The 21,022-nt window shown below is 38.4% G+C and overlaps 1 protein-coding gene across 2 annotated transcripts; it reads left to right on the top strand.

Moving 5' to 3' along the window:
* The first annotated feature begins 2,010 nt into the window (after positions 1–2,010).
* HHLA2 (HERV-H LTR-associating 2) lies at positions 2,011–21,019 on the top strand. 2 transcript variants are annotated; one of them, XM_050781999.1, is made up of 7 exons: positions 2,011–2,369; positions 3,690–3,956; positions 6,412–6,729; positions 10,916–11,026; positions 17,936–17,986; positions 18,677–18,744; positions 19,442–21,019. In XM_050781999.1, exons 1-7 carry the CDS (start codon positions 2,042–2,044, stop codon positions 19,490–19,492), a joined length of 1,194 nt encoding a protein of 397 aa, XP_050637956.1. In that variant the 5' UTR covers positions 2,011–2,041; the 3' UTR covers positions 19,493–21,019. The 2 variants fall into 2 exon arrangements, with proteins under 2 accessions (XP_050637956.1, XP_050637957.1); XM_050782000.1 differs by lacking the exon at positions 17,936–17,986.
* Positions 21,020–21,022: the final 3 nt, after the last annotated feature.

The raw sequence follows: 21,022 nt of genomic DNA, 5'->3' as shown, positions 1-21,022 counted from the left end.
TGCTGCATATATACCAAATCTTTATCCATTCAAGAGCCATGTTTCAACACCTGTTAATAGCAGTCACTGCTTCACATATGAAACCTGCTCTTCATAGTTAATATCCTCATATATTTAGTCATATATCTTGTCAGTATCCTATGAGCAGAAATGTGTATGCTTTTATAAAAGGAACCATGCTATTTAGAAATTGTATTGTAATCTAATTTTTCTCCGATAACCCATTAAGAAATTCCTTCCATGCCATTGAACCATCCTTTATAATATCATGTTTAATGGCTACAAAAGAATTATTCGTGTGAATATACCACTCTTTTCCAATTCCCTTTTGCATTTTAAATCCATAACATGTGCACTTTACTTCTCTTTGATAGCATGACTAATATGTCCTGCACGAGACATGAAGGCACAGACGTCTTTCTTCCTCATTCTCATATCATCTCTGAGTGGATCTCAAGGTAATTTCCTTTGTAATACAAGTGTTAGTTATTTGCATTATCAGATAGAAACATGAGCACACAATGCAAGGTGGCTATTTCTTCCATAGCCATAGCATTGTGAACTTTCCTAAATCATCAGTTAATCAGAAGCAAGGAACAGGCTAGAAGTCTGCATGAAGACTAAAAATTATATATATATTTTGTGTCCACTCTGATTAAGACTCTTTCTAATCTGTTATCTGCTACCAGAAATAAGTTCACTGGAAAAACAAGTTTGATTGATTGATTTTTTTTTTTTAAGTGTAAGCTTGGTACTTACCACTTGACAGAAGGCATTATCAGCTTTGCTAGGTCCTATGACAGGCATTCTTAATTATCCAGTGAAACATTAGAGGGGTTTAGCAGAGCAATTAGGGAGATCGACAATCACTCTTTTCCTTGCCCATCTTTCCGTGTCTTTCGGCATAATGCCACATCCCCCTAGCTCTCTGAAGAAAAACTAAGTCTCTCTGAGGAAGAGAGGCAGGACATGGTAGGGTAGAAAGAGCCCCAGAGGGAAAGGCGGAGGATAAAGACTGTGACAGAGCCACTTGGGCACCCAGTTCTTCCATCTTGGGTGGCCTGGGCCATGAGCCAAAGGAGTTACTCCATTGTCCAAAAAGTAAGGACCTTTCCAGTGCTAATATCTTAGAATCCACAGACAGGGCACAAGATCTACTTAAAATATTTTGTAAATCAAAGCAGTTAGATTACTGCCTTCAATGATAGGAAGTGTCTGCGTATATTTTCTTTGCAAAAATCTCTTATTCTGCTGATTTCATTTGCTTTTTGAAATCAACTTGTGAAGTTGACAATGAAAAGAAAACAAAACAAAATAAGTAAATCAAGATAATTGGGGATTAGGCTTCCACATTTATCTCCAGATATTCCTTACCTACATTTTGACCAACTCAGGATATCCTGAGAGCAGTCTTAAAGTCAAAGCAAATGAATGACTCCATTTTCCTTTTGGACTTCTCCTGCTCATGTCCTGCCCTATTTAGATCTAGTCTACAGATATTCCTATCAGATTCCTGAACCCAGCATTGTCTTCTACGTGCTCCAAATATTTTCTTACCCAATCAAGCTGAGTTTATTCCATTCTTTTACGGCCCGCTGGCTGTTGCTAGCTGGATAAACTAATTTATTATTGCTATAGTAGGAGTTAAATGTGAATATGTTCTGGGAATGAAATCAAAAGGAGTCTTTCAACATACATGATTTCCAGGCCAGGATTGGGAGATGAGATTATTGATCAAGTGGGCAGCAAACCAGTGTTTCTACGCCTTGGGCTGTTACCAGTTCTCCCAGTTACATTGAATAAAACGGATATTCAATTAAAATTAAAACTCAGACACAGAGCTTCATGGTTTGTTTCTAATAATCAGACAACAAGTGTTTTTGATGATGTGGTCTATTAATAATCAGGCTGCTAACCTAGGAAGGTTCTTCTGGGTAGTTCTGGTATAATCCTGACTAAGCACACATCATTAATTCTCTTTATAACTTCTCTGCTCTTGACTGTAGGCATATTCCTTTCAGCTTTCTTCACTTATGTTCCTATGAATGAACAAATCATCATTGGAAGACTTGGTGAAGATATAATTCTCCCTTCTTCATTTGAGAGGGGATCCGAAGTTGTAATACACTGGAAGTATCAAGATAGCTACAATAGCTACAATGTTCACAGTTACTACAAAGGCAGTGGCCGTTTGGAAAGCCAAGATACCAGATATGCAAACAGGACATCCCTTTTCTATAATGAGATTCAAAATGGGAATGCGTCTCTATTTTTCAGAAGATTAAGCCTTCTGGATGAAGGAATTTATACCTGCTATGTAGGAACAGCAATTCAAGCGATTACAAACAAAGTGGTGCTAAAGGTGGGAGGTAAGTGTGCATGTAAATTTTCATGAAACATAGCAATGACATCATTCTGTGTTATTAGTAAGCATATTTGTCCTAATATGCCATGAGCTTCCTTCCAAGTCAATACATGGAAATCTCCTTATTTTTAATGCACAGTATCTTGTAGTATACTAATGTTATAAATGGTACAACTGTTCCCCTGTTGGTGGGTATTCAGGCATTTCCAGTGGTCTACATTACCTGGTTGTGATGAACACCCTTATAGCTGTACTTAATACCAGGAAATAATCTGAAAGCAAAGTACCAGAAGTAAGATTTAAAAAGGTTACTGACACTAACAGCATAAGACTATCCACTTTCTCCTTAGTCTTATCAGTACCAAATAACTGCCAATATCATGACTGAAAAAATATTGAATTGTTGATTTAAATTGCATTTTTCTATATTATAAATGAGGTTAATTTTTATATTATATCCTTTCCTTCTCTGTATTAGCTATATATAACACTATACCTATATAACTATAAGTCATTAATATAGTTAATATATGCAGTTATGTACAGTTAATATCACTCAAACACAGCTTCATGGTTGTTATATATAACTATATATTAACTGTATTACTATATTAACTGTTGCTAATTCTCATAGTTATATTGAACCAAACAGGTATTAGATTAGATTAGAAGCTCTTTGAAGAAACTCAAAGAGCTTCATGGCTCCTTATTACTAGATTACCAAGAGTTCCTGATGATGTGCTCTGTTAATGATCAGGCTGCTGATCATTTATATGTAATATAGTTAGTATGTAGTATAATATATAGTACAATTTTACATATAGATATATACACATATATATGCAGTATTTTCTTATGGATTGTTTTTCCCAGCACTTGTTTCTTTTTCTTCTGTCCCTTTTAGCTGCTTCAGACCTTGATTCAGAAATCACAAAATTATGTGTAAACAGAGTCAAATAGGTGCTCTGAGTCAGTATTTGAGAAGTGTAGAGTGCCACATGAACTCTATTTTATAGACTTAGACACCCTCATTTTGGTTTCTCAATGAGGCCATTAGATTTCTTTTCCAGCTATGTTTCTAGAGAATTGAGATTGCTAGTTGCCACATACCCATGCCTGCTCTTTTTTTATTTCTTCTAGATAACTACACTATATCTTAAGGTTCTACAGAGGTGGTTTTTTTCCCCCCTTTCAGTAACTGCCAGATTTTTTTCATAAAACTTAGCTTTTCATTTCATGGGTATTAAACAGTATTCTGCACAGATGGCCTATAAAAAAAGCCAATGATGGCAGTTTTTCATGTGCCCTTTTTTCTCCTATGTAGTTTTTCTCACACCCATGATGAAGTATGAAAAGAGGAACACAAACAGCTTCTTAATATGCAACGTGTTAAGTGTTTATCCTCGTCCAATTATCACGTGGAAAATGGACAACACACCTATCTCTGAAAACAATATGCAAGAAACAGGGTCTTTGGGTCCTTTTTCGATTAACAGCACGCTGAATATTACAGGATCAAATTCATCTTATGAATGTACAATTGAAAATTCACTGCTGAAGCAAACATGGACAGGGCGCTGGACAATGAAAGGTAGGCTCCACAGGACTTTCTGTGTATGCTATTTCGAGGTTAGGGGGTAATGGGGACTGATTTTCAAGGAAAGAAAGGAAGATGAAAGAAAAGAAAGCAAATCCATCCGCAGCAGTTAGAAGACCAAGACCGGAGCCCTAGGGCTGGTTCTTCTGACTGTATTACATTAAGCAATCATTCTTACTTTTGAGCATTAGTACCATACCTCTTTGATAAAATAGAAGTAATTCTTACCTTGCTAGGTATTTATGAGTTGATTGAAAACATTTATGAAGTGGAAAGAAGCAAATCTATTCTTGAATATTAGTGTATTTCTCAGTGGCTCATCCTTCAAACAGGATTTTCTATCAGCATTGCTCTTTAAAAAATCAAAAGAGAAAGAATACGTGTCTTTCAGCAGATCACAACTTCGTCTTTCAATTAAACAAAATATTAATTAGTATAATTGCTTCTTTTTAGTTTCTTTACATAGTATTAGCCCATCGATCTTTATCCACTACCTCTATCACAACATGGTCAGTTTTTAGTACTCTTTCTTCTCATTTATTTCAACAGATCCAAACTCTGATCAATCTCTATATCCAAAACCTGTTTAATAAAAATTAATTTGCTATCTCCATATTCAATTCCAAGCAAATTTGTTTTCCTTTTGAGATGGAGTCTCGCTTTGTTGCCCAGGCTGGAGCGCAGTAGCGTGATCTCGGTTCACTGCCACCTCCGCCTCCCAGGTTCAAGTGATTCTCCTGCCTCAGCCTCCTGAGTAGCTGGGATTACAGGCATGTGCCACCACGTGTGGCTAATTTCTGTGTTTTTTAAGTAGAGATGGTGTTTCACCATGTTGGTCAGGCGAGTCTCGAACTCCTGACATTATGATTTGCCCACATCAGCCTCCCGAAGTGCTGGGATTACAGGCATGAGCCACTGTGCCCAGCCTGTTTTTCATTTTATTCTTAATAAAGCAAAAATTTTCTGTCAATCTCCCTTATATGGGGAAAATGGAGGGTAGCTGTTTTTTTCAGCCTTCTCTTTCCTAGCATCTCATATTCTCAAAATGCTCACCAAAAATATACTGAAATTGTGGGTGATTCACCACATTTACATGAGTCCAGTGTTAAAGGAATGAGTACCCAATGTTCATTCTCCATCAGTCAGGCAGCAATGGAAACATGGGAAAGGGTTGCAAATGTTAATATTATAAACATCGTCTTTGGAAAATCCTAATTTCTCATGTTCATTTAGAATTGAGTGTCTTGAAGCATGAACAGTTCTTTAGGCTCAGTACTGTTTGGTCTCATTGAAAAGCTATTACGTGCCAAGTTTTGTTGCTCACAGACTGTGAACTTAAGAACATGGTCTCTACTGATTTCTGGATCCACAGCATCTAGTACAGATGTAAAAATTAAACTAGGAACATAGCTTACAAAGGGAGTGATTAATTCTACTCTCTGTGGTGGGGCACAAATGGGGTTGTTACAGAATATGTGCTTAAGAAAGTTGCATAAGGGCAGAATTTTAGAAGAGTAGTAGGACATTCCAGGAGAACAAGAATATTCCAGAAAAAAGCACAGAAAAGTAAAATTGCCTGGATTTGTGGAATCTACAGATCAAGAGATGAACCTGGAGAGGGAGGCAAAAAAAAAAAAAAAAAAAAACCAGATGAAAGACCTTTTACACATTGCTAAGGAGCTTGTTGAGTGTTGGAGATAGGATGGATCAGAAGAGGGATTTGAAACATCAGAGAGCCCCTGGATTTGCCTTTTGGAAGGCTTGCTTTGGCATCACTCTCCTGCAGGTAGACTGGAAGCCAGCTGAGTCTAGAATCAGGGAGAACAGTCCATGGCAGTCCATAGAGGTCAGCCTACGGCACTACAGAACAGGAAGGACAAGACAGAGCTGGGTCTGGAGGGGCAAGGCAAGAAAATTCAGCAGAGTCTCTCCTAAAAGGGCTTAGTCCAGTGGGGGTTGCCTGCACTACAGCTGGAAATATTCTTACATGCAGAAAATGAGATTTTTGTCTAGATAAAGGGATTAAGAAGTAGTGAGGCCATAAAAGTTAGAGACCACTAGGGAGTAGGTAGGGTAACAAAAGGGGTGTTCTGGGGAACACCAGCATTAGAGAGGCCAAACATTGAGTTTAATAGGCTAGCAACTGGTAGCAACATTCCTGAGTGCTTACTGTCAGGTTCTAAGAGTTAAAACAAGTACATCACCCCTCTAGCTGGCCCTGGCTTTGCCCTCCTTGAAGGTTTAAACTAACCTTGGTGGGAAACTTTAAAATAGTGGTAGTAAAACTTGTCTTGTAAGAAACCACAGCACAAATATAATTACTTTCCAAAAAGTTATTTCTAAATATATCAATATTAGTGCCTTTGTTCTCTGCTTTCTAAGTGTAACTTAGAGAATTCTTTTGAAATGTTTATCTTCATTGATGTTTTCTTTTCTATTGTGTTGTTAGATGGCCTTCATAAAATGCAAAGTGAACATGTTTCACTCTCATGTGAACTTGTAAATGATTATTTTTCACCAAACCAAGACTTCAAAGTTACTTGGTCCAGAATGGAAAGTGGGATTTCCTCTATCCTGGCTTACTATCTGAGCTCCTCACAAAATACAACTTTCTATGAATCCCGATTCTCATGGAACAAAGAGCTGAAAAACCAGAGTGACTTCTCTATGAATTTGACGGATCTTAGTCTTTCAGACAGTGGGGAATATTTGTGCAATATTTCTTCGGATGAATATACTTTACTCACCATACACACGGTGCACGTAGGTAAGCTGCAAGTAGGTTTGGATAATGGGTTTTGGCTATAGCATTAGAGATTTGTGAATATCAGACAGAAAATTAGGTTGACTTTTCAAGAATACATTGATACCCTCTCAAAATATAATCTACAGGGGTATTTCTGGTCAGGATGTCGATTATCTTCCCTCCTTCAACCACATAAAAGTCCTGTTTTGAAAAAAAAAATTACTCCCACAGATTTCCTTTCAGGATTTTGGGGCTTCAGAAATGAGGAGTAAACATACATTTTGATGACTCCATGGGCTGAGCATCTTCCATTTCTGCTCACTGCTATGCCTAATATATACCTTAGCCCTAATGTTTGGGGAGTCAAGGCTAGGGACACATTAGGAAGTTACAATTGGGGTCCTGAAGAATGCTGGGAAAACATGGCAGTGTCTATGAACTTGGAAATAATCACCGCACAATATTTGAAGCACCAAGTATATATTCCTGGTTCAGTTCATTTTTACCTCTGTTGATAGTTCACTGCCAAAAACCATTATCTAAAATATTTCTAGTCAACTAACCATCGAGTCATGGAATATATACTCATGAAGCTGACCTTCTAGGTGAGCTAGATGGTCCCACCCTTAAACTATCAACTTCACATCATGGCAGACCATGGTAGCTCTTTCTGTCCTTCAATAAAGATATTTGAACCAGTGGAACTTATGTTTTAGAAGTGTTTCTATCATTTCAATTGTGAAAACTAGGAGGTATAACATTTGAAGTTTTGGTGATTCTGTGTGGTGAGATTTGGAGACAAGAGCAGAGGGTTGTCCTTTAGGTTATGTGATCTTCAAATACTTGGAAGCTTCTGGACATTGAGTAATAACACTCCCTTTGTAGAGCTGCCACTTTGAGAGTAGAGAATGAAAAACTGGGGCTACATTTGAAGCTCCTATTTTTCTCCAAAAATAAAAGTGTCAGTTTTATGTAAAATACAGTTAAGCCTGCAATCTATTTTTAAAAATGTTGCCTCATGTTGGATTCATTTTGGAGTGTAAAAAAAAATAGTCAAGAAGAAATGTCCTAAAGACCACATATGGCCCGTCTTCCCACCCAGAGATCTAATTTTCAGTTCACACAAAGTGAAACATCAGGACCATTCCATCTCTGACAAAAGAGTATTTTCGGAACCTCTCATTCTCAAATAAATGTTGGCAGGTGGGGCTGGGGGAGGGTGTGCTCACCCTTCCCCACCAGGAAGAGGACTTGGCAGGAGCCACCCTAGCAGGGCAGGAAACAGGGCAAACAGTCTTGGTACCTTAAATATCATCCTTTCAAGGAACTTGTTTCCTATTCTGAATTGTGACTTTTCCATTTGTTGTCTTTCCCAGGAGGTGCTACAACAAGATAGGGGTCTTATGATTCCTCGAATCTAGATCTGGTCAATTAAGGTTGCACCAAGCTGAATGGAATTAAATAACCCTTGCTAAGTTTTGCTGCTGAATCAATACGTGACCTTGGGCAAATATCTTTAGAGATGGGGGAACCTGAGGGTCACGAGTACAGTGAGAAGTAGACTTGTAGATTTCCTTGTAGGATTTCCTTTAGGAGGAAGAAAAATGCAAATGCAAATGCAAATGAAAACACTGTAGAAAGTCAACCTAATGTTCCTACTTAATATCTCCTTTATGTAGGTACATTAGTCCCCCCTTTCCATGGGGGATATGTTCCAAGACCCCCAGTGGATGCCTGAAACCATGGACAGTACCAAACCCTATATATGCATTCCCACATGGTACCAGGATTAATCTGTCCTTCCATGTTTATGCCCTGGTGCCTCATTCACACTTCTTATGATTACAGGTTCTACTGGGCATCTTCTTCCAGCAGAGCTTGTTTTCTTTGCAATTAAAGACTTGCTTTGGATGGAAATGTGGCTGTAGCTTCATCATCAGCAGACACAGCCTCTCCAGTAATCTTTATATTTTTCAATCCAAGCTGATTTCTAAATCTGTGTAGCCATCCTCTACTTGCAGTAAATGGCCTGTTTCAAGGGATCTCTTGCTGAAGTCTTCATAAAAGCCCAAAGCCTTCCAGTGTAACATATCATCAAGCAGAACACATTTCTGTTCATGTCTTCCACCCTCACATTTAACGCCATTTCCATCTTAGCATATACAACACAGTGTGGCCATAACTGTTGTAGGTTGAGACAACACAAATTTTCTTCTTTCTTTCTTCACAATTTTACAGATAGAAGATTCATTTTCACCATAGCTCTCAGCAACCTCAATATATGATTTTTCATATGTCAAGAGCTTTAATTGTTTTAGTTCAAGGAAGCACTTTATGGCTTCTTTTTGGTACATCCAAATTGCCAGCATCACTACTCTTGTGCTTTGGGGCCATTCTTAAAGAAAATAAGGGTTACTTGAACACAAGCATTGTTATACCATGACAGTCAATCTGATAACTGAGACGGCTAGTAAATGATTCATGGTGGTAGTGTGTACAACATGAATATGCTGGACAAAGGGTGCAGTCACATCCCAGGTGGGGTGTGACATCCTCAGAATGGCATGCAATTTAAAACTTAAGAATTGTTTATTCTTGGAATTTTCCATTTGGTTATGTTTGGACTACAGTTGACCATGGGTAACTAAAACCTCAGAAAGTTAAACCATGGATAAAGGGAACTCCTGTATGGAATTTCAGAATGACACAAATAGGTGAAGAGATTAATATTTTATTAGTTGTAAAACACTATCGTATGTTCATAGAAAATTACATTTGTTATGTAAACAGAGGTATTCATTCTAAAGGATAACCACAAATATTTTCCTCCTGAATTGACCTTTGTGCTCTATCGCTTGCTGCCCATATTTTACCAGAACATAGACCATAAGGTTAGCAGGGTTCTGACTTTGGTAACCCAGGGTCTCTGGAGTCCCCACTTCCATTAATACTACTTTCAACAATTCTAGTCCTGACCAAGATGTTGGAGAATGGAGAAAGTTTAGGCTCCTCCAGTTATTTCTGAGGAGCTCTAAACACTATCAGCAGGTCCTCCTTTTCTGCAGTTTGTTACCCAAAGTCAACCGCAGTCTGAAATTTTTAAAAGGAAAATTCCAGAAATAATGTTTTAAATTGTGTGCCATTCTGAGCAGCATGATGAAATTGCATGTCATCCCGCTCCATCCTGCCTTGAAGGTGAATCCTCCCTTTGTCTAGCATGTCACACTGTGGATGCTGCCCGCCTGTTAGTCATTTAGCCCTCCGGATAATCAGATCTACTGTCATGCTATTGCAGTGCTTGTGATCAAGTAAGCCTTATTTTATTTAAGAAAGGCCTCAAAGCACAAGAATAGTGATGCTGGCAATTCGGATACACCGAAGAGAAGTCATGAAGTGCTTCCTTTAAGGGAAAGCTCTCAACTGAAGGGAGAAAAAAGCATATGTTGAGATTGCTAAGATCTACAGTAAGAATGAATCTTCTATCTATAAAACTGTGAAGATGGAAAAAGAAATTAGTGCATACTATGCATAAGGTTTGGTACTAAGGTTTCAGGCATCCACTCAGGGGTCTTGGAATGTATCCCCCAGGGATAAGGGGGGACTACTGTGCCTATTATCTCTGTGGTCACCTGCCACCTCTAACTCAAGACCATGGCTTCTACTTAGCTCCTTTTATCACCTCTGAACTTACCACTGTTCCCTTAGGACCCTGTCTTCTCTAGGCCAATGGCAGACTGCACTCTTACTTCATCCTCCAAGGTGAACACTGGGCTGAGGCTAATTTATGGACATAATTATTCCTTTATAAAAATGTGTTATTTCTTATTACAGTATAAAGCAATAGAAACTGAAAAGGCATAATAGACATATTGCCTCTCCGGTTTTCAGACTTTTCTCCCAGCTCTCCCAACCCCCACCAATCTCTAATAATATTATGGTATCTGTAGGTTTCCCACAATAGATACACTGAGACTAGGAGATATTCATGCTCAAGACAAACTCTCCTGTCCAGTCTGGGTTCTTGGCTTTATCCTAAAGGACCTTTTTATTATGCAAAGTGTTTTCATATTAATTCAGCCTCCTACCTGTAATGCAGAAATAACTAGTTTTAAAAATAGTAAACATACTCCACCCTCACCCACCCACAAATTTCTTATTTGGTACCTTTTCTTCCAGTTCACAGACTTTGTTTCTCTGTTTTATTTAGAACCAAGCCAAGAAACAGCTTCCGATAACAAAGGCTTATGGATTTTGGTGGCCAGTCTGATTTTGGTGCTCTGTCTGATTTGGCTGATTTGGAAAGTAAAATGTTGCACAGGTAATATCTCAGGAAGAATTTGGGCTCTGCCCCACATGTTCCACATCATGTATATTAAAGATAACATGGAAATACATGCCCAAACAGCTACTGGGCATGTAAATTGATCTGAATTTTCTGGAATGTCATTCACAAAATTCACCCAAAATCTTTTAAAATGCTCCTACATTTCCACCTAACCGTTCCACTTCTAGGAATTTATCTCACATTAAATGAGCAGAGGTACACCAAACTATATACAAGCATATTCACTGCAGCACACTGCTATTGCTTTAGATTTCCTACTATTGTCAATAAATAATTGAGAAATTAATTAAATTAGATGATCATACTTTTTAAAATTTTAATCTAGTATTGAAATGATAACCAGGATGACTTAATCATCCTGCATTAAAAGGTAACTGGAAAGAAAAAAGCCAAAGCTTTAAGAAGTTGCCTTTGGAGTGATGGGACCATGAGTTCTTTCTTACCCTCACACCTCAGAAGGAAGCCAGATACCCCCTTAAGTCCCTGGGCTCTGCTTGTTCTCCCTTGCTCTGAGCTGAGTCAAGGTTGGTGCTCTGATTGAAACTGCATTGTTCTTTTCTTATGGGTCATTTCATTTTAATTGTTGTTCAATTAATTTTTTTCTAAATTTTAGGCAAAAAACCTTACTAGTAATTTAAACTATCTTAAGATGCCATGATCATGGGAAGTACTTTTAGGGAGTACTTTCTTAGAGTACTTTGCTTTTAGTAACAGAATTTTGAGCTAGAGAGCATCTGGGCAAAACTTAGATCTGGTTGATCTCCACATTTTACAGATCAGGAAACAGGAATCCGGGCAGTTAGCTCAAGTGCTAAGTAGGCATGTGAAACAGATTTACGTGGATCATTTAATAGCACCAAGCCAGCTAGTGGCAGAGGCAGGTTCAGGCCCCCAGAAGCCCTCCCTTTCTCCACTATCCCCCTGAGGAGGCTTTGGGTGTCCTGGGAACTTGAGCTAGATCCTGTGTCTTTTATCCGTCTTTCTGGTTGATATTTGGCTATTGCCCCGCTGAAGTTAGGAGATTTGGGTTATAGCAGAAACTATTATTGAAGATATAGTTTTAGGGGCAATGGAGAGCAAGCATCTCACCAATTCTAGCCCTGTGATCAGTCGTACTAATAGGTAGGCTAGTTCCTGTCCCTTGGCTGGCCAGAAGTAGTAAGAGACCACAGGCAGTCTAGCTTGTCTACCAAGATCAACCATTGACCTAATATACTGATATCTGTGATTGGATTAGGTTCAAATTATGGGAGAGGTGGTGCTACATCCTACTCAAGAATGATAGTTTAGTTTCTTTAGTGGAAGTCTGCATAAGTCAGTTCTCAACTGTAAACACATGGCACACTCAAAACTGGATAAAGAACTTACGAGACAGTATATTCACAGCTGGGAGCACCCAATTCACTAGCAAACTTAAACTTTAAGGGACAAGGACAGAGAGCAGTTCCCAAAACTTGAAAGGAGAGAGTCACATAAGATTAGTTGCCTTGTAAGGACAGTGACTTACTTCTTTTTTTCTTTCTTTCTTTTTATTTAAGTTCTGGGATATATGTGCTGAACATGCAGGTTTGTTACATAGGTATACATGTGCCATGGTGGTTTGCTGCACCTATCAACCTATCATCTAGGTTTTAAGCACCGCATGCATTAGCTATGTGTCCTAATGCCTCCCTCTCCTTTACCCTCATCCTCTGACAGTCCCTGGTGTGTGATGTTCCCCACCCTGTGTCCAAGTGTTCTCATTGTTCAATTCCCACCTATGAGTGAGAACATGCGGTGTTTGCTTTTCTGTCCTTGTGATAGTTTGCTGAGAATGATGGTTTCCAGCTTCATCCATGTCCCTGCAAAGCACATGAACTCATTCTTTTTTATGACTGCATAGTATTCCATGGTGTATCTGTGCCACATTTTCTTTATCCAGTCTATCATGGATGGACATTTGGGTTGATTCCAGGTCTTTGCTATTGTGCATAGTGCTGCAGTAAACATATATGTGCATGTGTCTTTATAGTAGAATGATTTATAATCCTTTGGGTATATACCCAGTAATGGGATTGCTGGGTCAAATGGCATTTCTGGTTCCAGATCCTTGAGGAATCGCCACACTGTCTTCCACAATGGTTGAACTAATTTACTCTCCCACCAAAAGTGTAAAAGTGTTCCTATTTCTCCACAGCCTCTCCGGCATCTGTTGTTTCCTGACGTTTTAATGATTGCCATTCTTACTGGTGTGAGATGGTATCTCATTGTGGTTTTGATTTGCATTTCTCTAATGACCAGTGATGAGGTGCTCTTTTTCATGTTTGTTGGCTGCATAAATGTCTTCTTTTGAGAAGTGTCTGTTCATACCCTTCACCCACTGTTGATGGGGCTGTTTGGTTTTTTCTTGTAAATTTGTTTAAGTTCCTTGTAGATTCTGGATATTAGACTTTTGTCAGATGGATAGACTGCAAAAATTCTCTCCCATTCTGTAGGTTGCCTGCTCACTCTGATGATCATTTCTTTGGCTGAGCAGAAGCTCTTTAGTTTAATTAGATCCCAGTTTGTAAGGTGTAAGGAAGGGGCCTAGCTTCTATTTTGTGCATATGGCTAGCCAGTTTGCCCAGTACCATTTATTAAACAGGGAATCCTTTCCTCATTGCTTGTTTTTGTCAGGTTTGTCAAAGATCAAATGGTTGTAGATGTGTGGTGCTATTTCTGAGGCCCCTGTTCTATTCCATGTATCTGTTTTGGTACCAGTGCCATGCTGTTTGGTTATTGTAACCTTGTAGTATAATCTGAAGTCAGGCAGCTTGATGCCTCCAGCTATGTTCTTTTGCTTAGGATTGTCTTGGCTATATGGGCTGTTTTTTGGTTACATATGAAATTTAAAGTAGTTTTTTCTAGTTCTGTGAAGAAAGTCAATGGTAGCTTGATGAGAAGAGCATTGAATCTATAAATTACTTTGGGCAGTATGGCCATTTTCACACTATTGATTCTTCCTATTCATAAGTATGAATTTTTTTTCCATTTGGTTGTGTCCTCTCTCATTTCCTTGAGCAGTGGTTTATAGTTCTCCTTGAAGATGTCCTTTACATCCCTTGTAAGTTGTATTCCTAGATATTTTATTTTCTTTGTAGCAATTGTGAATGGGAGTTCATTCATGATTTGGCTCTCTATTTGTCTGTTATTGGTGTATAGGAACGCTTGTGATTTTCGCACATTGATTTTATATCCTGAGACTTTGCTGAAGTTGCTTATCAGCTTAAGGAGATTTTGGGCTGAGACAATGGGGTTTTCTAAATATACAATCATGTCATCTGCAAACAGAGACAATTTGACTTCTTCTGTTCCTATTTGAATATTTTCATTTATTTCTCTTGCCTGATTGCCCTAGTCAAAACGTCCAATATGATGTTGAACTATGGTGATAAAGGTCATCCTTGTCTTGTGCTGGTTTTCAAGGGGAATGCTTCCAGCTTTTGCCCATTCAGTACGACATTGGCTAAAGGTTTGCCATAAATCGCTCTTATTATTTTGAGATATGTTCCATCAATGCCCAGTTTGTTGAGAGTTTTTAGCATGAAAGGGTGTTGAAGTTTATCGAAGGCCTTTTCTGCATCTATTGAAATAATTACGTGGTTTTTGTCATTGGTTCTGTTTACATGATAGATTACATTTATTGATTTGCATATGTTGAACCAGTCTTGCATCCCAAGGATGAAGCCAACGTGATCATGGTGCATAAGCTTTTTGATGGGCTGTGGAGTCGGTTTGCCAGTATTTTATTGAGGATTTTTGCATTGATGTTCATCAGGGATATTGGCCTGAAATTTTCATTTTTTGTTGTGTCTCTGCCAGGTTTTGGAATCAGGATGATGCTGGTCTTATAAATTGGTTAGGGAGGAGTCCCTCTTTATCTATTGTTTGGAATAGTATCAGAAGGAATGGTACCAGCTCCTCTTTGTACCTCTGGTAGAATTCGGCTGTGAATCTGTCTGGTCCTGGGCTTTTTTTGGCCGGTGGGCTATTAATTACTGCTTCAATTTCAGAACTTGTTATTGGTTTATTCAGGGATTCGACTTCTTCCTGGTTTAGTCTTAGGAGGGTGTCCAGGAATTTATCTATTTCTTCTAGATTTTCTAGTTTATTTGCTTAGAGGTATTTATAGTATTCTCTAATGGTAGCTTGTATTTCTGTGGGATCAGTGGTGATATCCCCTTTATCATTTTTTATTGTATCTATTTAATTCTTCTTTCTTTTCTTCTTTATTAGTCTCGCTAGCAGCCTATCTATGTTGTTAATCTTTTCAAAATACCAGCTCCAGGGTTGACAGACACCTCATACAGGAGATCTCCAGCTGGCATCAGGCTGTTGCCCCTCTGGGACAAAGCTTCCAGAGGAAGGAGCAGTCAGCAATCTTTGCTGTTCTGCAGCCTCTGCTGGTGATACCCAGGCAAATAGGATCTGGAGTGAACCTCCAGAAAACTGCAACAGACCTGCAGAAGGAGGGGCCTGACTGTTAGAAGAAAAACTACCAAACAGAAAGCAGTAACATCAACATCAACACAAAGGACCCCCATACAAAACCACATTCAAACATCATCAGACTCAAAGATCAAAGGTAGATAAATACATGAAGATGAGGAAAAACCAGCACAAAAATGCTGAAAATTTAAAAGACCAGAATGCTGCTTCTCCTCCAAATGATTGCAGCTCTTCTCCAGCAAGAGCACAAAACTGGACGGAGAAAGAGTTTGACAAATTAACAGAAGTAGGCTTCAGAAGGTGGGTAATAACAAACTCGTCTGAGCTAACAGAGCATATTCTAACCCAATGTAAGGAAAGTAAGAACCTTGATAAAAGGTTACAGGAACTACTAACTAGAATAATCAGTTCAGAGAGAATATAAATGATCTGATGGAGCTGAAAAACACAGCACGAGAACTTCATGAAGCATACACAAGTATCAATAGCTGAATCAATCAAGCAGAAGAAAGGATAGCAGAGACTGAAGATCAACTTACTGAAATAAGGCGTGAAGACAAGATTAGAGAAAAAAGAGTGAAAAGGAATGAACAAAGCATCCAAGAAATATGGGACTATGTGAAAAGACTAAATCCGTGATTGGTTGGGGTCCCTGAAAGTAATGGGGAGAATGGAACCAAGTTGGAAAACACACTTCAGGATATTATCCAGGAGAACTTCTCCAACCTAGCAAGACAAGCCAATATTCAAATTCAGGACATACAGAGAACACCACTAAGATACTCCTTACGAAGAGCAACTCCAAAACACATAATCATCAGATTCTCCAAGGTTGAAACAAAGGAAAAAAATGTTAAGGGCAGCCAGAGATAAAGGTCAGGTTACCTACAAAGGGAAGTCCATCAGACTAACAATGGATATCTCTGCAGAAGCCCTACAAGCCAGAAGAGGGTGGGGGCCAATATTTAACATTCTTAAAGAAAATAATTTTCAACCCAGAATTTCATAACCAGCCAAATTAAGCTTCATAAGTGAAGAAGAAATGAAATCCTTTACAGACAAGCAAATGCTGAGGGATTCTGTCACCACTAGACCTGCCTTACAAGAGATCCTGCAGGAAGCACTAAATACAGAAAGGAAAAATCGGTACCAGCCACTGCAAAAAAACACCATAATATGAAGACCAACGACACTATGAAGAAACTGCATCAACTAATGTGCAAAATAACCAGCCAGCATCATGATGACAGGATCAAATTCACATATAACAATATTAACCTTAAACGTAAATGGGCTAAATGCCCCAGTTACAAGATACAGACTGGCAAATTGGATAAAGAGTCAAGACCCATCAGTGTGTTGTATTCAGGAGACCCATCTCATGTGCAAAGACACACATAGGCTCAAAATAAAGGTATGGAGGAATATTTACCAAGCAAACGGAAAGCATAAAAAAAGCAGGGGTTGCAATTCTAGTCTCTGATAAAACAGACTAAACCAACGAAGATCAAAAAAGACAAAGAAGGGCATTACATAATGGTAAAGGGATCAATGCAAAGAGAGCTAACTATCCTAAATATATATGCACCCAATACAAGAGCACCCAGATTCATAAAGCAAGTTCTTAGAGACCTACAAAGAGACTTAGACTCCCACACAATAATAGTGGGAGACTTTAACACCCCACCGTCAATATTAGACAGATCAATGAGACAGAAAATTAACAAGGATATTCAAAACTTGAACTCGGCTCTGGACCAAGCAGACCTAATAGACATCTACAGAACTCTCCACCCCAAATCAACAGAATATACATTCTTCTCAGCACCACATAGCACTTATTCTAAAATCGACCACATAATTGGAAGTAAGACACTCCTTAGCAAATGCAAAAGAATGGAAATCATAACAGTCTCTCAGGCCATAGTGCAATCAAATTAGAACTCAGGATTAAGAAACTCACTCAGAACCACACAGCTACAAGGAAACTGAACAACCTGCTCCTGAATGACTACCAGCTAAATAACGAAATTAAGGAAGAAATAAATAAGTTATTTGAAAGCAATGAGAACGAAGACACAACATACCAGAATCTCTGGGACACAGCTAAAGCAGTGTTAAGAGGGAAATTTATAGCACCAAATGCCCACATCAGAAAGCAGGAAAGACCTAAAATCGACACCCTAACATCACAATTAAAAGAACTAGAGAAGCAAGAGTGAACAAATTCAAAAGCTAGCAGAAGACAAAAAATAACTAACAGCAGAACTGAAGGAGATAGAGACACGAAAAACCCTTCAAAAAATCAGAGAGTGACTTTCAGTTGAAAGACAGAGCCAGACCAAGGTGACCGTACAGGGAAAAAGCTGGGAGAGTGAATACCTAATTTCACTCTTCCCTGTCTCTGATCTCCAGCCCAAATAGAAGCCAGGAGGAGCAGATACCCTGCTGATGGAGCCCAACGAGGTCAGCCTCCCATGGCTGAGAGAAGAATGGATTCTGGTTCTGGAGGAGTAGTCAAAAGATATGGGCAAAAACTTTGTCACAGTATTGGCCACTTTAAAAAATAGATATATTCCATACTTCTGCAGTGAGATGGGCTGAAAATATATTTGAAGCTGTTATATGAAAAGCCACAAAACCTTTCCTAGCTCCAGCTCCCTGGTTGCAGTTTCATGACTGTGGTTCATATGTTTTATTTTTAAATTCCCTTTTCTATTACTGTTTTAAAATGTACTTTGTCTAAGATATGTATTAAAGGGCCATATTTTATGAAAGTCCATAAGGAGGCCTTCTTTGAGAAATGACATATCCCTTTTTCTTTAACCATCACTCTCATCCCCTCTTTGGCTATGACATTTCCATTGTTAGCAGTTGGTAGGAACCAGGCCAAGGATCACAAGAAGCCAGGAATTGCTGAGCTGACTGAACTGCCTTTACTCCCCTGCTTTGGAGCACCTGGATCAACCATACACATTTACTGCTGCTTCTGATGATGTGTTTTTACATTGAATGCATTTTTCATGTTGTTTGTTAAAGATATGAAGGGAGAGTAACTCAGATGATTCTATTAACATAATTATATTGAGATAGGACTAAGGGAGAATTTTGGTGTTTGCAAAGAAATTATTTTTAAGTTCTCTTTTTTTCCTGTAGAAAGACGTCGTGTCTCTACTGAGAGCACTCACGATGATAATGCCTCTGATAATGCCGAAGAAAACATGGTAAGGCATTATTTCCTTTATCAAACAATATACAGTATAAAAATGCTTCTTTAAAAGGGTAATCGAAGTTCTGACTGATTCACATATCATCACGCAAGACTTTTATATAGAAAAAAAAACAGCAAGGAGGGGTTGCAGGATAATATAGCACGAAAAATATAATTAGACTTTTCCCAATGTCTATAATTAAACAGGCTCTACTTGCTTAAATACATGGTTGTTCTTCTTGTCTCCTATTGTTGTTTGTAGAGAAGATCTCCAATGGCATTGTGCATATGAGGGTGAGCCAATGTACTTATGATAGAAGCATGAAACATGGGATTGTATACAAGTGGAAAGAAACACAACTATAATTCACTTGCAAATTATAGTTTGATTGTATACTTCCTTTTTACTGCATTCCTTTTATTATTTACGTGTTCCATTAATCAGAATATAAATAAGGGCTAGGAGTGTGATAAACTTGTTTTTCCCACTGTTAAAAACCCTGAAATAGCTAGTAGGGAGATTAAAATTAACTGATAAGACTCAGACTTATTTTGTAATGGTCTCATGGATTTTTAATTACAGATGCCAGCAATAGACTAAAGCTTCTTACCGCCCACCCCAAAACACTACTATCATTAAATATTTAAGATATAAATGGTTATTCTGACTTGAACAACAGACATTTAGAGTCTATTTTTCTCGGTTCTAGCGTCTTTCAGGAAGAGTACAGGAAATGAGAGAAGACCTTGACAACTCATGACAAGCATCCTTAATATCCAGTGACTTCATATCCCCTTTCTGCACTGCAATTCTAGGCAATGGCCTGTCAGACCAGACAGTTCTACCACTGCAAAGACTTGTAACCATTTTCTAATATCACATTTTACTTTTCAAGACATAAGGATCATTCACTGACCCACTACCTGCATTGAGTATAAATGCCCGGATGTTAAGGATTTCAATTTAACTTTGAAAAGAACTGTCTCATTCATTTACATTCCTGTTCCAGTCAGCCCAGGAGGTTACAGTGAGCTCTCTGCTAAGAATCTGGAAGAAATGCATCACTAGGAGTTGGTTCCCAATCTGATCAACTGATAATGGGTGAGAGAGCAGATAAGAGCAGAAGTCACCTTAGTGGAAAGGTTAAAAACCAGAGCCTGGAAACCAAGATGATTGATTTGACAAGGTATTTTTGTCTAGTTTTATATGAATGGTTATATCAGGTAACCAACTCAATTTGGGATGAATCTTAGGGAGACCAAAGAATAAGACTGTCAGTATCTTTAAGATTGCTAGGAAAAAGGGCCCTATCAACATAAGAATCTCTGAAGTTAGGTTACACCTGACCACACGAGGCTTGCATAGTTGATTGACTAGCCATGAAGATAATTTGAACTCTTCTGGCTCAACTGGCATATTACTAATCAGTCTTCTAATAAATTTAGATTTTCATATAAATTTTTAAGCAAGAAGAGAAGCGAGAGCTCAGCTAATCTAATCTGTTTCCCTTAATTTTAATCATCAACTTACATAAAAGAAACAGTCTACTCTTAATGCTTGTGAACTTGTCACTATAACCAGGCTTTTGTGTGACTTAGTCGATCAAGGTTTTGACTCTATAAGAGAAAGCAAATTCTGAATTGTGGTGTAACTTCCACCTGGTCCAATTTTATCATATGACCTCAGTTTCACAATCCTATACCTTGTATGTAGTTAACTCTGTTTTTGCTACAATGTTGTGATGGGTTATCACAAATAGCAAAGTATTAAGAATTCCAGTCAGAATGATGATTATTAAAAAGTCAAGAAACAACAGATGCTGGCAAGGCTGTGGAGAAATAGGAATGCCTTTACACTGTTGGTGGTAGTATAAATTAGTTCAACCATTGTGGAAGACTGTGTGGGCAATTCCTCAAGGATCTAGAACCAGAAACACCATTTGACCCAGCAATCCCATTATTGGGTATATACCCAAAGGATTATAAATCATTCTACTATAAAGACACATGCACACATATGTTTATTGCAGCACTATGCACAATAGCAAAGATCTGGAACCAACCCAAATGCCCATCAGTGATAGACTGGATAAAGAAAATATGGTATAAACACCATGGAATATTATGTAGCCATAAAAAGGAATGAGATCGTGTCCTTTGCAAGGACATGGATGAAGCTGGAAGCCATCATCAACAAATTAACAGAGGAACAGAAAACCAAACCATGTGTTCTCATAAGTGGGAGCTGAACAATGAGAACACATGGACACAGAGAAGGGAACATCACACAC

This window comes from Macaca thibetana, chromosome 2, assembly GCF_024542745.1.
Source record: "Macaca thibetana thibetana isolate TM-01 chromosome 2, ASM2454274v1, whole genome shotgun sequence".
NCBI classification, from domain to species: Eukaryota; Metazoa; Chordata; class Mammalia; order Primates; family Cercopithecidae; genus Macaca; species Macaca thibetana.
Note: the sequence above shows the minus strand (reverse complement) of the source record. Positions and strands in the feature narration are given on the sequence as shown.

Bases quoted from the DNA above. Each gene is read 5' to 3' on its own strand.
- HHLA2 (XM_050781999.1), top strand. From the start codon at position 2,042: ATGAATGAACAAATCATCATTGGAAGACTTGGTGAAGATATAATTCTC. The intron at 11,027-17,935 runs GTAATATCTCAG...TCTGATCTCCAG, and splicing joins GAAAGTAAAATGTTGCACAG to CCCAAATAGAAGCCAGGAGG. The intron at 17,987-18,676 runs GTCAGCCTCCCA...TTTTTCCTGTAG, and splicing joins TGCTGATGGAGCCCAACGAG to AAAGACGTCGTGTCTCTACT.